Source organism: Cyprinodon variegatus, unplaced genomic scaffold (assembly GCF_000732505.1).
Source record: "Cyprinodon variegatus isolate N-32 unplaced genomic scaffold, C_variegatus-1.0 Scaffold260, whole genome shotgun sequence".
In the NCBI taxonomy this organism is placed as follows: Eukaryota; Metazoa; Chordata; class Actinopteri; order Cyprinodontiformes; family Cyprinodontidae; genus Cyprinodon; species Cyprinodon variegatus.
This window is the reverse complement of record NW_015150713.1, coordinates 911,991-934,908: the sequence shown is the minus strand read 5'-3', so window position 1 is coordinate 934,908 and position 22,918 is coordinate 911,991. Positions and strand designations below refer to the sequence as shown.

Here is a 22,918-nt window from a genome sequence, read left to right as displayed (position 1 = left end):
TTTTTTTTTTTTTTTTTTTTTTTTTTTTTTTTTTTTTTTTTTTACTTTTCATTTACTTAGATGTAAAACTGATTGACGTCCCCATCTAAAACAGGATGTTATGTTTAGTTGGGTTTTCTGTTTTTTTCCTTGAAATTGAAACTGAAGGAGATCAGATCTATTTAAGCTAATTTAAAGCTTCAGAAACGCCTTCCATCTTTAAAATATTTCCTCAATTCTTTCTGCAGGTTGTTGAAAGTAAAAGTGGATCAGAAACACTTTAGGTTGTAATGCTAAACTCATTCATTTCAGCATTTCTACTAAGTTTGAACAGATGGCGTGAATGAAAAGCAACAAAAAACAATTAGTGTGTAAAATGATCAACCTTGTTATATGGCCCAATTTTAAACGTTTTAAAGGTGAAGTAGTCGGATAGAACACTACAGATTCTGTACGCTATAGTCACCTTCTTCCCTCTCCTTACACCCACCGTCTCGTTCATCGTTAGATGGTGGCCAGCTGAGATCTGCAACCCCCGCCTTGTGCCACCAAATATCCAGAGCCTTCGACACGACGTGGGCGACTTCCCGGTTTTCTTCTTCGGTTCCCACGACTACTACTGGATCAACCAGGGCCGGGTGTTCCCATACGTGGAAAATGACAAGAGCTTTGTCACGGGTCAGATCAATATCAACAAAACCTTCAAGAAAGGTGAGTTTTTACCTTTTTATTTTCCCTGTCTGTATGTTTGATGGTGAGGGGTTTTCCTTGACACTGTTACTGTTTCAGCTCTGGAAGAAGCAGCTCGGAGGTTTCAGGAGCTCAAGGCTCAGAGGGAGAGCAGGGAAGCTCTAGAGCAGGAGCGCAACTCCCGTAAACCCCCACCATACAAATTCATCAAGGTCTGTGTCCTTTGAATGTGTCTCCACATTGAGAGAAATGCCTCAAAAGAAGCCATCTTACCTGGTTTACTCTAATTCTTATGTAACAGTCCAACAAACCAGTCGGTAAGGTACAGATGCACGTGGCCGACCTGTCTGAAATCCCTCGGTGCAACTGCAAACCAACAGAGGAGCATCCTTGCAGCCTCGACTCCCAGTGTCTCAACCGCATGCTGCAGTATGAGTGTCATCCACAGGTTTGTAGACCTGCAGCTGCTGTTGGTAATGACAGTCGTATACATCTAACCTAAGGCCTTTCAACTCGTTTGTATCAGGTGTGTCCTGCAGGAGACCGATGTGAGAACCAGTGCTTCTCCAAGCGGTTGTACGCAGAAACCGAGGTGATGAAGACAGAGGGGTGCGGCTGGGGGCTCAGAACAAACCAAGCGCTCCGAAAGGTGACTTTCATGCCTAGACCCCCAACTTTGAGTAGAATTTAAGTATTAAGCACCAAAATGACCTCTTTTCTTTGCTCTGACCTTTATTTTCTTGGACATTTGGGGGTATTTGCATGTCTTACTGAGGACTACTTGTTGATCAATCGATAATACAGAGCAGATTTTTATGAAAATGTGTCCGACTGAAAGACTTGCGTTGTTTTTGACATTACCGCTGCCTTTGTAGCTACAGATTAGTCATATAAGAGCGTCTGGTTTACACCTTATGTAATAAAAATGTGACACTTAATGTTTCCCTCAGGGTGACTTTGTAACAGAGTACGTGGGAGAGGTTATAGACTCGGAGGAGTGCCAGCAGCGAATCAAACGGGCCCACGAGAATCACGTGACCAACTTCTACATGTTGACTCTTACCAAGGTAAAGATGCTGCTGTTACTATGGAAATCTTAGATTGTGTTATTGAAGCTCTGGCATGTTTGGGATTTAAAAAAAGGATCTATTTCACCTATAAAATCATTGTTTTTACAGCTCTGGTTGGATGTTTATGCTCACTTTTACCATTTGTTAAAATAAAGACTTAGACAACCTTTTTTGTCATTTTGTAAACAGAGCGTGTACAATAATCAACGTTACACACAGCTTTTTGACAGTGATGAGAAGCAGCTTAGCAGTGAAGATGAACATTTCTATTTATAAAGTGCAGCAGTGATCAAAATGTAAACGGTGTAGGAGAGATAATATTTACAATTCAATGCAAAAAGCAAATGGTTATCCTTCAGCAGTTTTGCCATTTGAACAATTTTACTTTGGTTAAATAAATTATTTATAGTCTAAATCTGCCATAGAGACTAAACATTTTGAGCCTTGCTGCACAAGTATACCCACATCCTCTAATATTTGGATAACTGTCCTGTAGAAAGTTAACCAAAGGACGGTTATTTGGAGTTAAAGTTGTATCCCTCTCACAGTTTTCATTATTCTTAATGGTTTATGAATTCTCCCTCACAGCAAATCAGACCCCCAGTATCATGCTACCACCTCCTTGCACTGTTGGGACAGTTTTCTTATGGTAGAAAGACTCATCGTGATGCCAGGAAAGTTTTTCTACAGGAGTTATGTGGTTGGTCCATGTGAGCAGTAGAACATTTCATTCATGCTTCAAGGATTTTGAGGTTGGGGGCTCCTGTCTTGGTCAGAACTTTCATTCTGTTGTGATTTTAAAACCACGCCCTTGTAGATGGTGACCTCGATGTTCCACCTGTGGTTTCTGGGTTGTTCTTTAACATCTTGTCAATTTTTTATTCCTCGAAGCTGGACAGGTCGAGATGGAAAGTTTAAAATTTGGTATCATTTAGATTTTGCAGCAGGTACAATGTCATAGATGGAAATATTAAGATGTTGGCCCCAAATTTCATCTTGATCCTAAAAAATGGGTCTTTGTTCGAGAATTTATGAAGAGGTTAAATGTCCAGCCAAAACTATGTCATTTTGATTGCTCAGTTCTTTAATTTTAATTAAAATGGTATGTTGCAACTCTTGGTAAAATAACTTAAATAAATAATTAAAAGCCTTTATAACATGGCAATAATGTTATTGAGTGTCTTCTAGTTTCTGAACAGCCCAGTAAGGTGTTTGGTGTTGTGACCTCTCTGTTCCTGGACAGGACCGTGTGATAGACGCCGGCCCAAAAGGAAACTCATCTCGGTTCATGAACCACAGCTGCAGCCCCAACTGTGAAACCCAGAAGTGGACGGTCAACGGAGACGTCCGCATTGGGCTCTTCGCCCTCTGTGACATCGAGGCCGGTGAGTTAAGGCCGGATGTTTGTTTTTTTTCACATTGGGGCTCACCATTTACCACCATTAATCTTGGTTGATCAACAGGCACGGAGCTGACCTTCAACTACAACCTCCACTGTGTGGGCAACAGGAGGATGTCGTGTCACTGCGGATCTAACAACTGCTCGGGATTCCTCGGGGTGCAGCCAGCGGTGAGAACGTTTACATCAGCCTTCCTGAGAGCAAACCTGGCACTCAAAGCTCCCCATCTGACATTATTTATTTTGCTTTCTGTGTCCTCCAGAGTGCTGTTGTGATGGAGAAGGAGGAGAAGGCCAAAACCGCCAAGCTGAAGCCAAAGAAGCGGAAGCTGCGGCCAGAGGGCAAACACACACACGAGTACTTCTGTTTCTGCTGCGGGGAAGGTGGAGAGCTGGTGATGTGTGACAGGAAGGATTGTCCAAAAGCGTATCATCTGCTGTGTCTCAACCTCACCAAACCACCATACGGTAAAACAAAACAAGATTTTATTCTGATGTGCATGCTTCAGACTTATTCTTCTTTAATTAAGGGGGATCATCGATTTATTCAAACGCCTTGCCATCACTTAAAAGTAGCCTCCAAACGGAGATTTTTACCTATGCCACATGAGCCAGTGTTACGCTTTGACAATAAAACCAACCTGGCAAAGAGGAATAGTCATTTGGGAATTTGTATATTTCACTGCCGGTCTTAAAAACACATTTAATTCCAAATTATTTTTGTAATTCTTCAAAGTACCAAACAAAAAAATCGTTTAACTGTCACCTAGTTATTTGAACTGTTTTAGCACCAACCAGGCAATTCCTACAAAGAATTAGCTGGAAAATTCAGTCAACAGAAGGATGAAGCCTCCACCAGGATGCATTTGGTTCACATGAACTCAGAAGTCTGATCTGGGAAACTCTTATCACTCAAGTTGGACGCCTTCTTGCTGAACCGTGGAAAAACAGTGAGATTTAGTACCCCTGTGATGCTGCTGGCCCCTGACCTGCTGTTACCTTTAGCAGATATTAACAATGCATTTCTTCCTTTTCTATACACTTAAAAATTAAAATATGTAAAAGAAGAGAAAACTGAACACAGGGGTTCCTTTAAGGTCTTAAAAAGGCTACATATATAAAATATTTAAAAATCCTAAATATCCTGAATACAGGATTTTTCTAACTATTCTTGAGACCTTAGAATGTGCATTTTTGTTTGCCTGTTGTATGAAGTTTTTTAATAAGACTTTTTGCAAGACAAATTTCTGCCAGTTTTTATGTTTCTCCTTGTTAACATGGCCATTAAATTCAGGCGGTATCTCTGTTTGCCTAAAGAATGAACAGCAGCTTAAATAAGAGCTCTGTTGGGAAAATAATTAACCCCGGATGTTCATACTTTCTAGTGAAAACAAAAGAAAAAAATTGCTCTTCCTGTGGTCAGCTTTTTTAGTTTTTTTACTCTAAAAATTAACACATATTATCAGCAACATTGGTATGGTATCTATTTAGCAAGGCAAAAAAAAAAAGTTTTTCATTGATAGGGGAGCACAATTGGCTGATGGCTAATCTTCAGAAAGCCTAACCTGCAGATACCATATTTTTATTCTGTTATATGTTCTTAGTACATCCATCAATTGTGTTTCATTAAAAATGATTGAACAATACCTGTGAAACAATGTAATTTTTTTCTAGCTGCAAATGAGGTAGTTTTCTCAAATATTAATAAAGTTTAGAAGATTGGCAGTGGCTGATTTTTAAAACCTCTGTTAGGTGAGATAAAATGGGTTTAACATCATGATGATTACTGTTTCTTTAAGGTGATATGACATTTGGGTAACCAGTGAGGAAGGATTTTGATTCAAATCTCAGAGTCAGAAAACATTACAAAAATTAATATCTATGTCAAGTTATCGAGTAATATCATGGATAACCATGATTTTTTATAGAAAAGTTGAACCATACTAAAACTAAAGATATCATCTTACATAACCAATAATGTGAGTATAGGAGATTTAATGAGATTCAGTGGCATGGGTGATGCCATAAAATTTAACAGCTGTTGAACTTTGATTATGTCTGCGATGAGACTCAGACTGGAGTGATTTTCAACACTGGAATTTTTCCATCTACACCGGCCCAAATATGGACCCCCGCCAACTTTGGTTATTAACACAGACGCGACAGTGACTGCTGCTGCATAACGTTCACACTTGCACCCTAAACTGCCAGATTGGGAAGCATCCCAACCTGGCAACAATGCACGTAAGACGGGAAACATTAGCCTTTAGATATAAAACCCCAACATGCACATTTCTTTTCAAAATATTCAAACAAAAATTCGCCAAATATAAGAGGAACATCGTAGTTTGGTTTAAAGAAACCATTTTAGTTTTATTATAATTTAGTTTGTTGCAAGTATTTTACAGTTTGAAGAAATAGAAAATTACACCATATGCCAACCGTCACAAGGATGTGCATCACAAGGAAGGGTTATATATACTGTATGCGTCATTTAGGTAGTTAACATTGTATTACTTCTTGAGCTATTTACTGTCACAGGAAGGTGATGTGGCCGGTGAGATTTAAGGAGGGCCGGCCCTTCCACGCTGAGCTTAGGACCGGCCCACCGGGCAAATGCCCGGTATCACAGATTACCAGTCCCAGCCTGTCTGCAACCTAAAGCAATCATTATTAAACTTTGAAAATCTGACTTAAAGGGGGCGCTCTAGTTGGATTTTTTTCCCAGTTTGGATATGGAATTTTTCACATGCTCTCTGTGCATGCAGGGTTTCTGCTCAAAAATGATATTTTGCCCTTTAGGACTTTATTACCCTCCGATCGACTGGTGACCTGTCCAGGGTGTAGCACGCTTCTCACCAAAATACTGCTGGAGTTAGAAAAATCCACAACACAGCTTTTAGAGTTTTATCTGTCAAGAGATGTTTGCTACCTTTCTCTTTACATTGTAGATCTATTATATAAGATTATATAAAGTGCTCTGAGCTTGATGGAAAAATGACAAAAGTGTCACTTTTGCAGACAGGTTTGTGGAGCTTCTGTTCTGTATTCAATTGGTTGAGGTTTTTCTTTTTGTAGTTTTTAGCTGTCTATATATGGGTATATATGTTTTGTGAGTTGGGACCTAAGCCTTAAATGTATTACCTTGACTGCAGGACGCTGGGAATGCCCGTGGCACAGCTGCAGCATATGCGGCGCCTCTGCCTCATCTCTATGTGACTTCTGCCCGCGTTCGTATTGCCGGGACCACGAGGCGGGGGCGCTCACCCCCTCCTCTCTGGACGACCGCCTCTGTTGCTCCAACCACAATCCACTCAGTCCACTCGGCTCCGGCTCGACAGAGCCACGCCGCTTCGATGGGAGCCCCGTCGAGGAGGAGTCTGAGGGAGGGCGGCCGGCTAAAGATTGAAGCCCCAACTTTCACTATACCTCATTCCCAGCGAAGTGCTCTCTGATATCTGCAGCAGTGCACTCCCCTAGGGGGATACAGTGTATTTTTGTTTTTCTGTTTGTTTTTTTTTTATATGGTGCAATGGCTGCTGTTGGCAGCTGGGACACGCTGATGATGAACACCCTGATGCTGTTGGCAGTGAGATCAGAGCGATCCAAGGAACCACAGGGAAAGGTGACCCTGCACATTCGTGCGCTGTTTTTCTCTCCTCTCTTGCCATTAAGAGACTAGTATGGTAGTTACACTTTCTGCAGCTCGCCTGTGCCCATCTGAGGGTGCAGACCGTGTGTTGTTTTTGTTTTTTTTCCCCTGTATTTTCATTATTTTTACCGCTGTAGAGTTCACACAGAACTGTGAAAATGTATATAACCTCCTTCACTGATTTCTTCTGTTTTCGCTTGAACAAAATCTAATATCAGTTTGAATACAAAACCAGATTTTAAGTTATTTGATGATTGAAAGTTAAACAGCTGTCCAAGAGTAATTATCCTCCAAAATGTAATGGTTGTGCCAGAATCTTTTTTCGAAATCTCCATTATCTTATTGTTTTAATTCCTCTGCTTTGGTTTTTGAGTATTAGCTACCTCTTTAAAATGATACTACATTATCAAAAAGAGGTTCAGATTTTGACCACGACACTCTAGAAATTTTTTTGACTAGCTTCCCTTTTTGTGCCATATAAAAGCGATAAGCGAGTTTTTACCCATGTGCAGTCAATTCTGGGAGGCTTCGCAGCTATCATGAGTTGTTTTTTTGTTTTTCTCATATTGCTTTCACTGTTTTTCAGTGGAGTATAAAATCTTTAGAATCAGCTTTATAACCATTATCAGTAACTGAACTAGAATTACTTAAGATCGAGGCATGATGCATTTTTTGTTTCCAATATTTTAGCCTACTTCAAGCTGTCAGACTGGTTCAATTTAAGGGATTTAGGTATTTTACAGGTGTGTCGGTCTGTAGGGATCTTTGTGGTGGGTAAAACTAAACGCAGCTTTAATAAATGTTTGGTTAATAATAGATCATTCAGGATTTATCCAAGTGGGGCAGTATGCCTTTACATGGATAAAGGATGCTGCCAGTAGCTGTTTCTTCGCCCTCAATAAATGAAATCATCATTGGAAAACATTTTTTTTTTTATTATTATTTACTGGATTATTTCGGCTTGATTTTTAAAATTAGTTTAAGCCAGCACATGTTAAATGCGAAGACAAAAGAAGCCTGTAAAGGGGGCCAATACGGTTTCACAGTCCTGCTAGCGTTGCCACTTTGAAGATCTCATAGGTCAGAGAGGAAGAGGGGAGGTGCCAAGTCGAACCATGCTGCTCTCCTCCCCCCCGTTTCGCTGCTGTACGCCGCATAAAGGATCTTGTTACGATGAAGACGAGGCAGCTCTTCCTCATCACCCCCACAGTCCCCCATTCTATTACTACTACTTCTATCTTGTTGAAAAGAACTCAGAAAAATGACCAAATTTGTGCAATTTAACATTTTTCTTTAGTTTTTTTGTTTTGTTTGTTTTTTAGAGTGGGTGGGGGATGTTTTCCAGAATCACACTACATTCCAACCTTCCTTAAACATCCTTTTCTAATATACTTATGGGGTATAGATGAATATAATTAAATACAGTATCTATGTTTGTTAATGTTTACAGACAGATTTCTCTCACTTCATCTTGGTGAGTGGTGTATTACGTTTGTTTGTTTCGGTGTTGAACATTACGCAGACCTCTTTGTGAAAATAGTCCTATTAAGGTGAAATATAATGGTATATAGTGTAATGGTATGACATTACAGAAGTACTTGTGATTTCATATTGCCAGTCCCACTCGCCATTGTGTACATAATTGGCTCACCATATTATAAAGTACTTAAAAAAATCTGGAGGGTGAAGGCTCTCATGATGCAACATCCTGTTTTGGGTTTTTTATGATCTTGTGTCTTTTGATTCTTTTTCATGTTCTCTGTATAGGAATTGGAGGGGGGCCCAGCTTGTGATCACTGGTGCTGTTGATTCAAGTTTGATTTGTTTTATTTTTTGGGCTGCTGGGGTGCAGAGCATTTCGGTAATTTCATTTCACCAGTGTACTGTGTTTCTGTTTTTGTTTTTGTTTTTTGCCAAACCTATGAAAAGCACTTTCACATGGGCAGACAGAAATACAGACATGACTGAGTATTTCAAAAACGATACCTCTTCTTGTTGTAACATTGGAATTGAATCTCTGTTAGAAACATTGTGAATGCTACGTCTTCTTTTGCTTTCTTTTTTAACTAAAGTGGCCTAATTGTGGTTAGAGGTAAGGGAGGGGGGGCACAAATGGAAATAAACTGCCACCCCTGCTTTGGAGTAAGAGGAGAGAAAAAAAAAAGTCCTCCAGAGGCACTTTTTTTTTTTGTTTATTTCATGAAGAAATGGTATAACAAAAAAAAAATAAAAAAATCCAGTCCAGTATGATGTATAAACACAAACTTCTGTACAGTGTTTTTAAATCCCTCATCAAGTCGAAACTAAAGTTTTTGTATTTATTGCACCACATTTTATACTGATTCAGTTCATTTTTGTTTTCAAACACCACTGCAGTAACTTGTCTCTCTTCCCACCTAGGTTTCACAAACACAGCCATTAAAATAAAGGTAAAATGTTAAAAAAAAAAAAAAAAAAAGACTCACACACAGGGAGTTTTATGTATTCCGGCTGTGTCTGAGCATCTTTCTTACATTTGCTGTAATGATTCCACATTTGGTGACAGCAGCTGACGACTCGCTGTGTTCTAAAGCAGTTCAGTATTGGAACGTCAGGTTTAGTCGTGACAAACGTAATCGTGAGGGGATGAAAGGATTTTCTGTAATTGTGTCTCTCTGCTTTGCTTTGTTTTGTTCCATTAACGGTTGAGGTCAGAGGGGGGTAAAAGTGCCAATCATGATCTTTTCACTTTCTTTAAAGTGTCTTTTAATACCAAGACCATATGTGCTCTTTTGTTGTCTTTCAGCAGCACTGGTTTCATTTAAGTAAAATGTTTAAAAAAAAAGAAAAGTTATTTGGGGATTTTTTTTTTCCTTCAGTAATTGACTACACTCTTATTTCTGCCCATTTTTATGTTGCTCAAGTTAATTAAGACTAGAATAAATCCCAGATGCTTGTAGCTGACCTGAAAACACGTTCGCGATGTGAGTTTAAAAATATATATATTAAAATTGAAAGATTGTTTTTTTTGTTTTTTTTTCTAATGGACTATTTTGCTTGGCTGTAATAGTTTTTTTTTTATTTTTATGGTATATTACTTAATTTCTCTCACTTTAAAAATGTTTCCAGATATCATTAAACCCCAGATTGTGATATCCATTAGAGGTTTCAAATATTCACCTCAAACAGAATAAGCTGACTATAATTAGAAATATAAGGAAATTACTCTTTTAGTTTAGGTTAATGATAAAATTCTGATCCAAAGAACTGAAAACAATTAGTTTTTCTAACCTGCTGTTTTTATTTTTTATTTAGCTTCATTCAGTGCATCATTGAGGCACTTTCCTTTGCAAACTTTAAACTTGATCTTTATCTCTTTGTGTTTCTCACAGGCTTTCTTTGCTTTCTTGTTGTTTCAGAAACTGTCTTCTGATTCCGTGTCTTATTCTCATTGAAGCTTGTGTTTTTGTTGTAGCTGAATGTTGCTCAAGTGACGCGCATACTTCCAAACCCGAGGACAGATTGATGCCAACGTTTTTCATATATTGGTTGTTGGTTTTGTTTTGACTTTCACCACATTGCACAGAGATTCTGCAAAACAAACAAACCCGAACTGCCTTTATTGTTTTTTGTTGCACCTGTGGATCGCATGATCATGCTTGCTTATTTGTGCCGGTTGGTCTTCTTCAGCCCTGCTGAGCTGATGCAACTGAAGTATTACTGCTTTAATTGTTTCTATTTTTTCCACATTTATTTTGATGTTGCCTATTCTATGCTTTCTATTGCTTTCCTTTAAGTGACCCTTGACTCTCTAAGGAAGATTTTGGTTTCTTTTCTAGAAAGGACCCCCCACCCCCCTCTTTGTTTGTCTAAAGGCATGTTTTTAGTTCACTGTGACGTCTTACTTTGTGCAATGTTGGGCCGTCTGTCAGTGAGGTCTGACCTGACATGCTGTCAAATAGTGTTGGAATAAATGAATATTTTCACCTGCATAAGCACTCATGTTTTTTACTCATAGAAAACCTATTCACAGTAACTCTGACTGGGGGTCATATCTATCTCTCCAGATGTTGCTTCGGATAAACCGCGGAGGAACACACATCGCCATGTTAACTACCTGTGTTACTGCATACCACACATAGTCGAGAAACTTGTAAATACTTTGCATTGGATTTGCATAGACTCATGTTACTGTGGTGTGCTTTTTTTCTCAGTTTGTTTTGCCTGTAAAATTCTGCTTCTATATGTGTGTGACTGTTGAGAAGACACTCTTCTTTTTGTACATGACCTGTCTTTTTATTTGGGGATATTGATTCTGTCCTTTTTCATTCTGAAATTGAGTTTGAAGAGTTCAGACATGCCTGAAGTTTGACTTTAATAAAGCTGTACTCTGTCTCAGTGAAACCTTTTCATGCTTGAATTTTTGGCCCTCTGAGGACTATATTAATATGATATGATATATCTATTTCTTTTATTTTTTATTTTTTTTTTTAGAATGCGCACTTTATTTACTTGTTTTTAAGCAGACACCAAAGCAAGCATACATACATAGAACACCACACCGACCATCATTCCACTTAATATTAAGGTACAGTCAGCCAGTTGGAAAAGCAGACCAAGTACAGTCAAATTAATGTGGCTTATCAGAAATACCATTACTGACCTAAACATTAATACATTTGAAGTGTCATCTGTCAAAAATAAGGAGCGTAAATTAGGTAAATATATGTATATTGTGTTGATATTAAATTAAAACTCCAGGTGGGGATCTGTAATTTTGATGTGGCCTCCACATGTCAATGCACATAATTTGGCCATGCTGACCTCCAGGAAAATAAAAGATGTGTGCATAGATGATACTTGGGTGGAATTGATATGTGGTACAAGTTCTCACAAACGCGGTGAGGCCAGTGCCTACCTCCTGCAGAAGGGTACACCCAGTGTACTGGTCATTAGACTGTTGCAGGGCAACACAGAGACACGAAACCATGCACGACCCACTGCACCAACATAGGGTCTGACAATGGGTGCAAGGATTTCATCCTGATACCTAATGGCAGTTACGGTGTAGCTATACGGTCCAGCCTCTATAGGTCTGTGTGTCCCTCCAGATATGCCTCCCTAGACCATCACTGACCCACCACCAAACCGGTCATGCTGAACAATGTTACAGGCAGCATAATGTTCTCCACAGCTTCTCCAGACCCTTCCACGTCTGTAACACGTGCTATGGGTGAATCTGCTCTCATCTGTAAAAAGCACAGGGCACAAGTGGCAGACTTGCCAATTCCGGTGTTCTGTGGCAAATGCCAATCGAGCTCCACGGTGCCGGGCAGTGAGCACAGGGCCCACTAGAGGACATCGGGCCTGTTTCTGATTGTTTGGTCAGAGACATTCACACCAATGGCCTGCTGGAGGTAATTTTGTAGGGCTCTGACAGTGCTCCTCCTTGCACAAAGGAGCAGATACCGGTCCTGCTGATGGGTTGTAGACCTTCTACGGCCCTGTCCAGCTCTCCTGGAGTAACTGCCTGTCTCCTGGAATCTCCTCCTTGCTCTTGAGATTGTGCTGGGAGACACAGCAAACCTTCTGGCATGTATTGATGTGCTATCCTGGAGGAGTTGGACTGCCTGTGCAACCTCTGTAGGGTCCAGGTAGTACCTCATGCTAACAGTAGTGACAGTGACCCTAGCCAAATGCAAAATTGGTGAAAAAGAGTCAGAAGAGATGAGGAGGGGAAAAAATGTCAGTGGCCTCCACCTGTAAAACCACTGTTAATCTAATTAACACCAAAGCAGCTGAAACTGATTACCAACCCCCTCTGCTACTTACCTGACCAAATCAATATCCCGGAAGTTTAATTAACTTGATGCTATACTCTGATTACAAAGTGTTCCTTTAATGTTTTTGAGTAGTGTGTATGTATACATATATAGGTATATATATCTATATTTATATATATATATATCCTCCGCCTTTCAGAATGGCATGACAAGTTTAAATAAGTGGCATAAAAAATTCTTTAATTCATGATGTCATTATTTTTATTTTTAAATTTATCTTTTAAAAATGATTCGACTCACCAATTAATTTAGTGACATTAGTGTATCTGTGATTTCACAATGCATTTATAAAAAAAATATGCTCACTGTAACCAACCAATGAAATTTAATCCATAAAATGTATGAAGCGATAAAAAACCACATATAGTTTTGATATTGGAAACAAAATAACCTTTCGCCGTGCTGATGTGGCAACTTTTATTGTGAAGGTTCAAACCGGATGTCTCAGATTTAGCCATTAGCTTCACTCGCGCCTCCTCTTCCGAGACACATCTGTTTCTTCAGATACCTCCAGTGTGTATGTATAGAAAATAAAAGGATGCTGAGGCTTTGTTATATGAATGTATTAAATCAAGGATGAAGAGATAAAATCCGACCAGCTTAAGGTTAGTAATCGAGACGCTCGGTTCTGTGATTGACAACACGGAAATGAAACAGATAAAAGATGTGCTGTTTGTCAAATGTTAGCTTAGCTTATTGCAGCTATATTTTTTGTATTTTACTTTCCTTTCTTTCGACAGGCGGTGGTTTATAGCTTGGTTTTATATTTATAATGACCGAAATGTGTATTTAGCTACGGTGGCGCTCACTTTCACCTGGATGTGGATGATTTACATGAGGAGTATGTTGGCCTTTGTCAGGGTTTAGTTTTAGACAGCGGGATGAGAGACATTTCCCTTTAATGTCCTAACATTAAATGTTTACTGAAGCTCGCCCCAGACTCTCTAGTGCAACGAAGCACTGAATGTGACGAAACCGGAGAGTCGAGTCAAGTCTCTAAGAATTAAAGTGGATCTGATAGAAAAACATTTTCCAACCCAATACTACATTAGTGTACGGGAAAGGATTTTTCTTAGTAGCTGTTCACCGTGGGGACCACTATTACAGGGTTAAACAGGTGGTGTGTGACTACCTGTAATCCAAAACTGTTTATAAGAAAAGTTCCTGAAAAGTTTGTTGTGGAGAAGTTAACTAAAAATGACATTAAGGTTCTTCTGCATCCTTTCCAGTTTGGTTTTAGAAATATCTATTCCACAGAAACAGCATATTGCTACTTCTTAGATAAAATTAAAACAAATTTAGACCTTTCTAGATTAGCAAAGAGCTTTAGATACAGTCAGTCATTATACCCCTATTTTGTGAATTAGTTACTATAACCTGTCAAGTCAAGCATTAAACCAGTTTATCTATCCTAAAAAAATAGAAACTAGTATAAAAAAGTTACACACTGCTCCCTTCTAAAGACTTCATCATAAGGGTAGTGCAGGGCTTCAGCTTTAGTTTATATATTAATGATTTCCTTTTGGTTTATGACAGACCTTGCAATGTATGTAGATGACAACATCCTGTTCACTAATGGGAAAAATGCTCGGGGTATGGCATAAAGATAAAAAAAAAAAATCATACAGCCTGACATTAAATGAATGATATGTTTGTTTGTTTTTTAACAACTGGGAAGAACATTACTGATTAGTCTTCTCATAGATGCAACACAAGTTAAAATTGTACTTATTTAGATGAGGACTCCTTAACCTTAACAAACTTTAGTTTGTTAAACTTTAGACATGTATGGGGAATTCCCACTACTAACGCTTCACATCTCTACCTACATTATAAAAGTTTGTTTTATATTGCTTAATTAGCTGGTCTCTGTCATGCAAGACATTTATGATCTTCAGTCAAGATTAAAAAAAAAGTGTTTTAAATTCATGATAGGATCTAAACAATGCCACCACCATAATATTCAATATTAATATAAAGTTCTTCACTGCAGAGATGTTGAGCAGGAAAATGGTGGAAAAGATGCTAAATGAGTAATTTTATTGGAAAACCAAAAAGTAAAAGATTTCTACTATCTCATTGTTGTTTTCTAAAATGTATAAATCAAGCTCACTGCTTTCGTCTGATATATATGCTGCTTAATTATATTTTCATCATTTATGTCACACCGTCTATATTGTGTAACCTATGGGAGCTGGACTAACCAATACGTTTTTGAACCAAAGGTTTTAAAACGTAAACCCATGAACTGTCATCATTGTATCTAAGGTCAGCTTTCATGTAAAGCTAGTTGGTCTATGAATATAAAATGATAAAAGCTTTTAATGATGCACTGACAGGTAATGATTTTCTATAATTAACTGAGCATTTTCCAACCCTTTTTTTTTAAACTTTTGTTAAGTAAACGAAAGGGGAGGGGAGATGTTTGCTGTTGACTGAAGTCCACTCCAAGAACCAAAATGAAGAGGAGGCTGCTGCGTGGGTTCCTGTCGGAAATTTCCATCCGGTTGGCTCTTCTGTTTGTATTCCTGTGAGTGATATGCTCTCTCCAAATCAAAGCCGTGGATGTGGTGGTGCTCTTTACAGAACAGCTTTATGGACCCATTAGCTGAGATGCAGGTGTTGTTTGTGCTTCACTTAGCGTGACAGAGCAGCTCCCCCCTTTCTACAGAGAGATCCAGGCCGAGGAGATGTGGCTTTATAAATTCCATCGTGTGGAATCAGACCACGTACCAACCTCTCTCATGTTTGTACGTATGCATACATTTCCTTCTATGTCAGGAAGTAAAATGCCTTGCAGAAGTGTCAATACTCCTTTGAATCTGTTGTGCCAACCTCAAATTTCAAATTGATTTGTTTCTTTTGATTGTTTTTTTTGTTTTTGTTTTTGCAACAGATCAACATAAAACTGAGAAAATAACAGTGTAGTGGGATTGTGATGGGGAGATATATATATATATCCAGCCCCCTGATAGCCCTAATTAAAAGTCAGCCAATGTATGCAGGAGAAACAAACTTCTGGGCCAAAGTGCAAATTACCATATGATGCAGGAAAACTGACACTGAACACATCAAAGTTACAGTTAAACATGGTGGACATTCTGGGAAGAGATGATGGTAAACTTCAACAAGACCATCTTTGGAGAAAACCTATCAGAGGTTGGCTACCTGTGAGCAGCTTAATGACCATAAAAAGCCATAGTCGCAATAGAAAGGTTCCCATTAAATCATATTCATGTGCTCGAGTAGTCTAGTCAAATTCCAGACTTCTACACGTTTCAGAATCTCTAGCAAGAGTTGACAATACATACTCTGAACTCTTGCTGCTTTCTTTGTATCAAAAGGAGTTCCTACAAACTGTTAAATGAGGGGGAATCATTTATATGCATGCAACACTTCAGATTATCTTAAAATGAAATAATTTTCCCTCCTTTTTGCAACTATGCTTTATTTACACTAGTTTTTATCTTTCACAAAAAATCTTATCCAATATATTAATTTTTTGCTCTCTATAGATGCTTCACCTGCATATGAGTTATTAAACTGTTTAATTCCTTTCTCTTATACAATGTTTTGTGAATCATCTGGAATTAGTTCAGGGTAATTAGTTCAGGGTACAGATGAAGATTGGCAGTAATGTTTGATATTTCCTGGAAAAATGTTTAGTTTAAATCTACTTTATATCTTGTGTTTGGAACTTTAGCTGGATTTTTGTAGCTGATCTTTATTTTAAAATGTAATGCAGCCTTTTTCTGTGTATTTATTCCAGAGTGTGGCTGTTTTCACCCCCCTGATTGTAATCTTGATTTTTCACCTATTGAAAAAGTCTGAGGAGGGAGATCTGAGAGAAGCATCATTGGGTAAGAACTAAATTCCCTACAAACAGTTTTTTTTTCTTTTTTTTTCTCCCTATTTTCACGCCATCTTGCTGTTTGAGGTGACGTGTCTTTTTCACAATTTAGTTCTGTTTCCCCCTGTCATCCAGCTGTAACTCTGACTCTGGTGCTCAATGGAGTTTTTACCAACGTCATCAAACTTGTTGTTGGGAGGTAAAAATGTTTGAACGCCGTACACTGTTTAGCTTGTGTGACAGTCCATGAAGACATCATTCTTTTGTTGTTTTTTTCCCCTTCAGGCCGAGACCAGACTTCTTCTATCGCTGTTTTCCAGACGGTCAGATGAACTTGGAGCTGCGATGCAGTGGTGACCCAGACGTTGTCACAGAGGGAAGAAAAAGCTTCCCTAGCGGACATTCCTCCTGTGAGAAGCTATTTTGGTCATCATGCTTGTATAAGTGGTTATACATTTTTTTACATGTTTAAAGTTATATTTATATTATATTTTATAGTTATATTTTATCATTTTATTATGTGTAAAAAATAAAACCACAAAAACATTCAAACCCATCTGACGTTAAAGTGAAGAATTAATTACTGCATCCTTCTTTATACAGATCTTAATCAGATCTTAAATGAACCGCATTGTTTTAATTCAAGCCTAGTCGTACCCAACCCTGATTACTTCTAATCCTCTGTCTATACATGTTGTGATAAAATAATTATCCACTACACCTAATAATTGTGCCATCAGTGACGAGATTAGCATGCCCCTGATAGAATGATAGTTTACATTATTGTGGAGGAAATCCGTAAAAAAGGTTTAAATTAACCTGGATAGTGCGGTATTAACAGCTTATTTACCGTAAGTTCAAAGAAAGATGAATTCATAAATTCATCAGTTGTAGATTTAGAGCCAGAGCAGGAAGATCCCATCACACTGTCTCCACCGTGTGCGGCTGTTGGTATGATGTTCTCATTATAAAATGCTGTTAATTTTGACAGATTGAACAGATTCACAACTTAGAAAAAGTTCAAATTTGGTCTTGTTTAATTCACAGAACATTTTCTGAGAATCCTCTTTAGGATTGTATTTTTTTTTTTTTTTTTTAGATATGTAAGATTAACCTTTTTTTTCTTTTGATTAGCCATGGTTCTGGCACCTTGGACATTTTCCATGAATACTAAAACATTAGATTCAGTTTTGATTCTCTAGTGACTTCCATGTTTTTCTACCTGCATAGAGAATGTCTTGCATGGATTAACTAGAGGTCTAACAAATATCTTTGTAAGCTTCTCCAGATTAATAGATCTTTCTACTTGGTTCTCATATCTCTTTGGTTCAGAGTTGGAATCGTTTTATGCCATCAGACTGGTCCTGTTTAAGTGATTTCTTTTTTTATTGACTCTAAAGAGCAGACCATAATCTGTTGTGGTTACTTAAAGTGAAGCTAATTAATGTGGATAATTACAGTTAATGTTAAACCAGCCTGGTTGGTTTAGATAGAATAAATCCCAATATATTAAACTGCTTTTTCAATTTCCTCCGTTTCTTTGCCTGATGTTAAAAGATGTTGGATCTGAAATATTAAGTGAGAAGAATGTTCAAACTACCGGTAGCTCAATTTTAGTTGTTTGTTTTTCTGTCACAGATTCTAGATGTGTTGTCACTTCCAGAAGACTCTGGTGAATGAAAAAAAAGTCCACCTGATAATCAAAGGGTCTCTCTCTGCCTCTGTTTTTTCAGTGTTGCCTTAAACTTCCTGTTTTTTTTCTCAGTTGCTTTTGCAGGTTTGGGTTTCACCTCATTGTACATCGCAGGAAAGCTGCGCTGCTTCAATCCAGCTGGCCAGGGCCGAGCATGGCGGCTGTGTAGCTTCCTTACCCCTTTACTCGTCGCTGCTGTAATCGCCCTCTCCAGGACCTGTGACTACAAGCACCACTGGCAAGGTCAGAGTTTAAGGCTATTGTTTGCCATGAAATATAGCATTCATTTTCACAAACTTAAAAATAGATACCCAGACTATCAAGGACGAAAATGAATCAGGTAAATTATTAATAAATGTGCAGGAAAGTATGTTTTTTAATATAAAACATCAGAAGTGAATCGCGTTTTGTTAAACTGTTAGATATTTCACAATGCTACCAGAAAAAGGACAAAATATAACTTTGGTATTTATTTATTTTTTTGGTACATCCTGAACACTCTGGAAGTAGTTGAAGTAAATTCACGCTAAATAATTTGTTTAAAAAAAATGTTGATAGTTATTGAATACTGGAATTAAATATGGTGGAAATCCTCTATATATTTAGAAAACATTTCTGGCCTTCCATGACCCATTTAACAAAGTGAATAAAAGGATTAAAAAAAAATTATCAGAAATAGAAATGAATAATTCTTGTTATGTTACCATCATTGTAAAAATTGATTTTCCTTTATTTTCAAGTCCTTGTTACTTATTCTGCATAAACATTTAATTAAAGAAAGAAAAACTGAAAATTAAAAAGATAATTTTTATTTTGTTATATCCCCCGTATGTTTTGTTACAGTATTTTCTAAGCTCTGTAAGAGCATAATTGGGTAACATATATATTTTTTTCATTACTTGTAAGATGGAAGTATTTCAAATTGTCTTTACCGTAATCCTCATTGATTAAAAATATTCTTCAAATATGTAACCCTCTTTTTAAATTTCTAATGAGACAAAAAAATATAGTATTTATCATTTATTGTTTTGGAAATTCTAAACATAAATGAGAGATTGAATCAGTATTTTCAAACGCTTTTTGACTCCAAATTCTGTTGTTTTTTTTCTTCATCCCACACACAGATGTGTTAGTGGGGTCACTGCTGGGTCTGGCCTTTGCCTGGCTCTGCTACCGACAGCACTTTCCTCCAGTTCAGGACCCGGATTCCCACAGGCCGATCCGTCACAGAGACACGGTTCCAGCTGCACAGGAGCGAAAGTTGACCAACTCTAACTTCCTCCTGCCTCTGTAGCCACCTGAAGGGTCGCCATTTCCACTGCGTTCTAAAGAGATATGTGGAACTCTGTTTTTTCTAAAGCTGTTGGGTTATAAAAAAAAAATTGTGTGTGTTTATCCTAACTATTTTCATTTGTAGGTTTGAAAATTCTATGAATGTGAATGAATTACTACAACATCAACAGTTCCAGTTTGGCAAACTAAAGCTGAACATGTCTGATTGGTCAGTTCTTGGGTTGTCATGATTTCATTCCCCACATGACCAACTCTTCAGCTCTTTAGGTCATGGCGACTGAGCCGTTTTTACTACACACCCACTGCAGTCTTTGGCTCAACTGCTTTGGCCATTATTAATTGATTGATTGTTAAACTTGCAACTTTTTCCAACAAGCAGAGCTATGGTGTTTATTTGCACTACTCTTTATTCTTGACTGTATTGAACATGTTTAGTTTTAAAGGCTAAAACCTGAGGGTGTGTTTAAGAAAAAGAAAAATCTGGCCTTTGATCATCTGCTGGTATTGACGTAATCTCCACTGAAAAAATAAGAAATAAGTCAGGAGCAGAAACATGAATCTATTTGGAGTTTGGGGGCATTTTCCTGCTTGTGGTTTTGGACTCAAAGTAGCCAAAGCACAACCCTGAAACCCTGCAGGATATTGCCTTATTTCTTATGGAAGGATTATTAGGAGGGTGACATGTGAATTGACCTTAATTTTCTAACTTCCATTCCATTCCTTCTCCTTGAAAAGCATATTTCATATTGTTTCAAACTGCGTTCATTCCATGTTTGTTCAAGCTTGTTTTTCCATGACATATTGCAAAGTCTCTCATTTGACATGGTGAGGGTTTATGCAATGAGTTTTTCATTGCAAAAAGACAAAGACCACGAGGTCATCAGTTGCATCTCCCTCATTAAGCTCAGACTCAAAGGAGCTAAGCTGCTACAGCTGATCATCACACACTTGATAAGCTTAAAGCTAAATAACACCTTCAGTCATGTTAATGAGTGAGGGGGAGAAAAAAAACAACCCCCACTCCATCCTTTTTCTGCCTCACCATTTGGCATTCCCACTCTCTCCACATACTCCTATGGAAAAGGTCCACAATCCGTTATCAGTCACAGATTGGCGTGCTTCTAAACAGGAGTGTCGCAGCGTAGAAGTAGCATCACTGAAAGACTATCTTTTTATGTTCAAACTTCTTTTCTCAAAGACTGATCACTATTGATTTAGAAAAGCTTGATGGATTTAGATCAACCGTGCAGCACTGGGACTTTTTTCAGTCACAGATGATTTAGGACCACAAATAAATACTCTGGCATTTAGGAATCATATATATAAATTTTTAGCCACAGCTGTTATCAAAGATATTGAATAAATTAATGTTAATAGTCATGCAGCTTCATTAATGCCCATCCTCCATGGCTTTGCCATTATTACCCGTGTATTGTTGCCTTTTTTGGATTGTTTCAAGTCTTCCTGTAGTATATTTTGGATGGTGTTGTTTACTGTTACTTTGTTGGTTTTTAGTCTCTGGCTTCATGTGCCAAACTCATAGTACAAGAAGCAAATGTAGCAGAGCCACTCCGTGCTTTTCACCATGATCCTAGTGCCTGCTGTACTTTAAATGTAACTTTAGTCTCTGCTATAGTGGAACAGCCCATCTGGTCATATTCTTACAGGGTTTTATGACGGTAAAGGAACGATTTCCTGCAGTGGATCTTAGGGGTACTGTATGTCTGTTTTTTGTGGAGGTCTGGCTCTGTGGATTACTTATACGGGTTAATTTCTTGAAATTGGATTTTACATCAAGAAAAGAAGAGAAACATAACAGGAGGTAGTTCTAGTAATAGGCACAGGGTGTATAAAAGCCTCACTGTAGAGCTTTAAGCAAATACCACAGCTTCACTGGATTAATTCTCAAATAAATAGAAAAAATGTATAACATGATCTTTTTATTTTAAAACAGATTACAACAATTATTCCATCATAATGTAGATTTAATACTCTTATAAATTGGTAGGTTTTTTTGAGTAAATGTGCTTATTGTCTGTTCAGTAGTATATTTTTAAAAGATTAACTGGTTAATATTATTTTTCAGTTAGTCTGTCTTCTCATGTAGCGAGTCTTCTGCACAAACATGCTGACTGCATCGTTTAAAGATAAGCTAATAAACAGGTTCTGTTACCAGAAGTGATGGGTAGCAACTCTTACATTTTAACACCATAAGGGTTTGTTTTTATTTTGTTTTGCAGCCATAAATATTTCCAGGCAGACGATGTTTTCTAAGATAGATGATTGCGTTAGCCTTCCTTCTGCCAGCTGACTTGAAATGGAAAGTTGGAGACGGACGGCACTAAGTTACTCCACCGACTGTAGAACCAGATTTTTTTGTTTGATTTAAAGGGGAACAGACCGTAACTTCTTTTTCTGCTGGTGCTAACCTTGCATTTCTCCTGCTGGCCAGGTGCTGTAAATGGCCAAAAATTAAAATCTCACTTTTTATTACATTTAATTTAAAAAAAAGGAAATTGTAAACTTGTTTTTGTTCAGTTGTAGTGTGATTTTTCTGTTTCATGTTAACATTTTGTTCATCTTCCGGATGATGGCAGCTACAGAGTTTGCAGCCTCAAAGCGCATCTGCCCTCAGAATCACAGCACTCATATCAGATTTATCAGGAAGGAAATGACAGATAATTAGTGAATTTGATTACTCTACAGCTCTTGTTTGGTGGGGGAAAAAAAGTCCACGCTGTGTTTTGCAGCATTTGCTTGCCCTGTTATTTTACATGTAAGAACTCTGTTGTTAAAATGCAACTCAGTGTTTTGATGTGGCATGCTGCCTTTCTTTACCTCAGAAAGAAACCTGTTCAAAATGTTACTTTTGATGCCATCAAGTGTGAATGTTTTTAATATGGACAAGCAGATCATAGGATCAAGCGTATTTAATTTTATGGCAAACTTGACTTTACATTAATATTGATTTTTGTTCAGATGTGATGCTCATTAAATTTAGGATTCATATTCTAGGGCACTTTGTTGTTGTTGTTTTTCTGATAGGCTGCTTCTTTTTGATAAAACTGCATGTTTCACTGTTAAACAATAACTAAACTCACAACTCCTGTTCATCAGTTAGTTGTAGTTTGTATTTCATGTAATCTGTTTTAGGTTAATGCTACGGTTTCTGCTCTAATGTCAGGGAAATTATTCACAGAACTGCTTGCTAGCTTTAGCTCACGGCCACATGTAGCTGCTCACGCTGATATGATGTCCTGATTTTCTTTTTTTCTTTTTGTCATTCCAAGTTGTAATGCTTTCTATGAACACTTTACTGTGTTGGGGAAATACTCCTGGTATTTGTAATTTCATTATTTTTTTTGTGTTTGTTTGTTAATTAATTGCAAAATAAAACCAGAAATGTATCTCGTAAAAAATGGTTTGCATGTAATATTTGTTGCCTTTTGACCTGTCTGCACCATGTGTAT

At 37.8% G+C, this 22,918-nt stretch overlaps 2 protein-coding genes across 5 annotated transcripts in view; both read left to right on the top strand.

Annotated features, from left to right (window-relative positions):
• whsc1l1 (Wolf-Hirschhorn syndrome candidate 1-like 1) overlaps positions 1–11,173 on the top strand; it is a 39,533-nt gene extending 28,360 nt beyond the window's left edge. For all 4 annotated transcript variants that reach the window (XM_015382578.1, XM_015382579.1, XM_015382581.1 and 1 more), the window contains 9 exons: positions 488–690; positions 769–881; positions 971–1,117; positions 1,196–1,318; positions 1,620–1,736; positions 2,983–3,124; positions 3,203–3,309; positions 3,402–3,606; positions 6,294–11,173. In XM_015382578.1, the coding sequence (XP_015238064.1) occupies positions 488–690; positions 769–881; positions 971–1,117; positions 1,196–1,318; positions 1,620–1,736; positions 2,983–3,124; positions 3,203–3,309; positions 3,402–3,606; positions 6,294–6,547 (1,411 nt within the window). In that variant the 3' untranslated portion in view covers positions 6,548–11,173. The remainder of the gene's footprint in view (positions 1–487; positions 691–768; positions 882–970; positions 1,118–1,195; positions 1,319–1,619; positions 1,737–2,982; positions 3,125–3,202; positions 3,310–3,401; positions 3,607–6,293) is intronic.
• A 1,905-nt stretch (positions 11,174–13,078) lies between these two features.
• On the top strand, positions 13,079–22,856 carry plpp5 (phospholipid phosphatase 5). Its single transcript, XM_015382599.1, has 8 exons — positions 13,079–13,217; positions 15,014–15,142; positions 15,254–15,362; positions 16,382–16,472; positions 16,598–16,661; positions 16,748–16,872; positions 18,228–18,398; positions 19,280–22,856. Exons 2-8 carry the CDS (start codon positions 15,072–15,074, stop codon positions 19,447–19,449), a joined length of 801 nt encoding a protein of 266 aa, XP_015238085.1. The 5' UTR covers positions 13,079–13,217; positions 15,014–15,071; the 3' UTR covers positions 19,450–22,856.
• Positions 22,857–22,918: the final 62 nt, after the last annotated feature.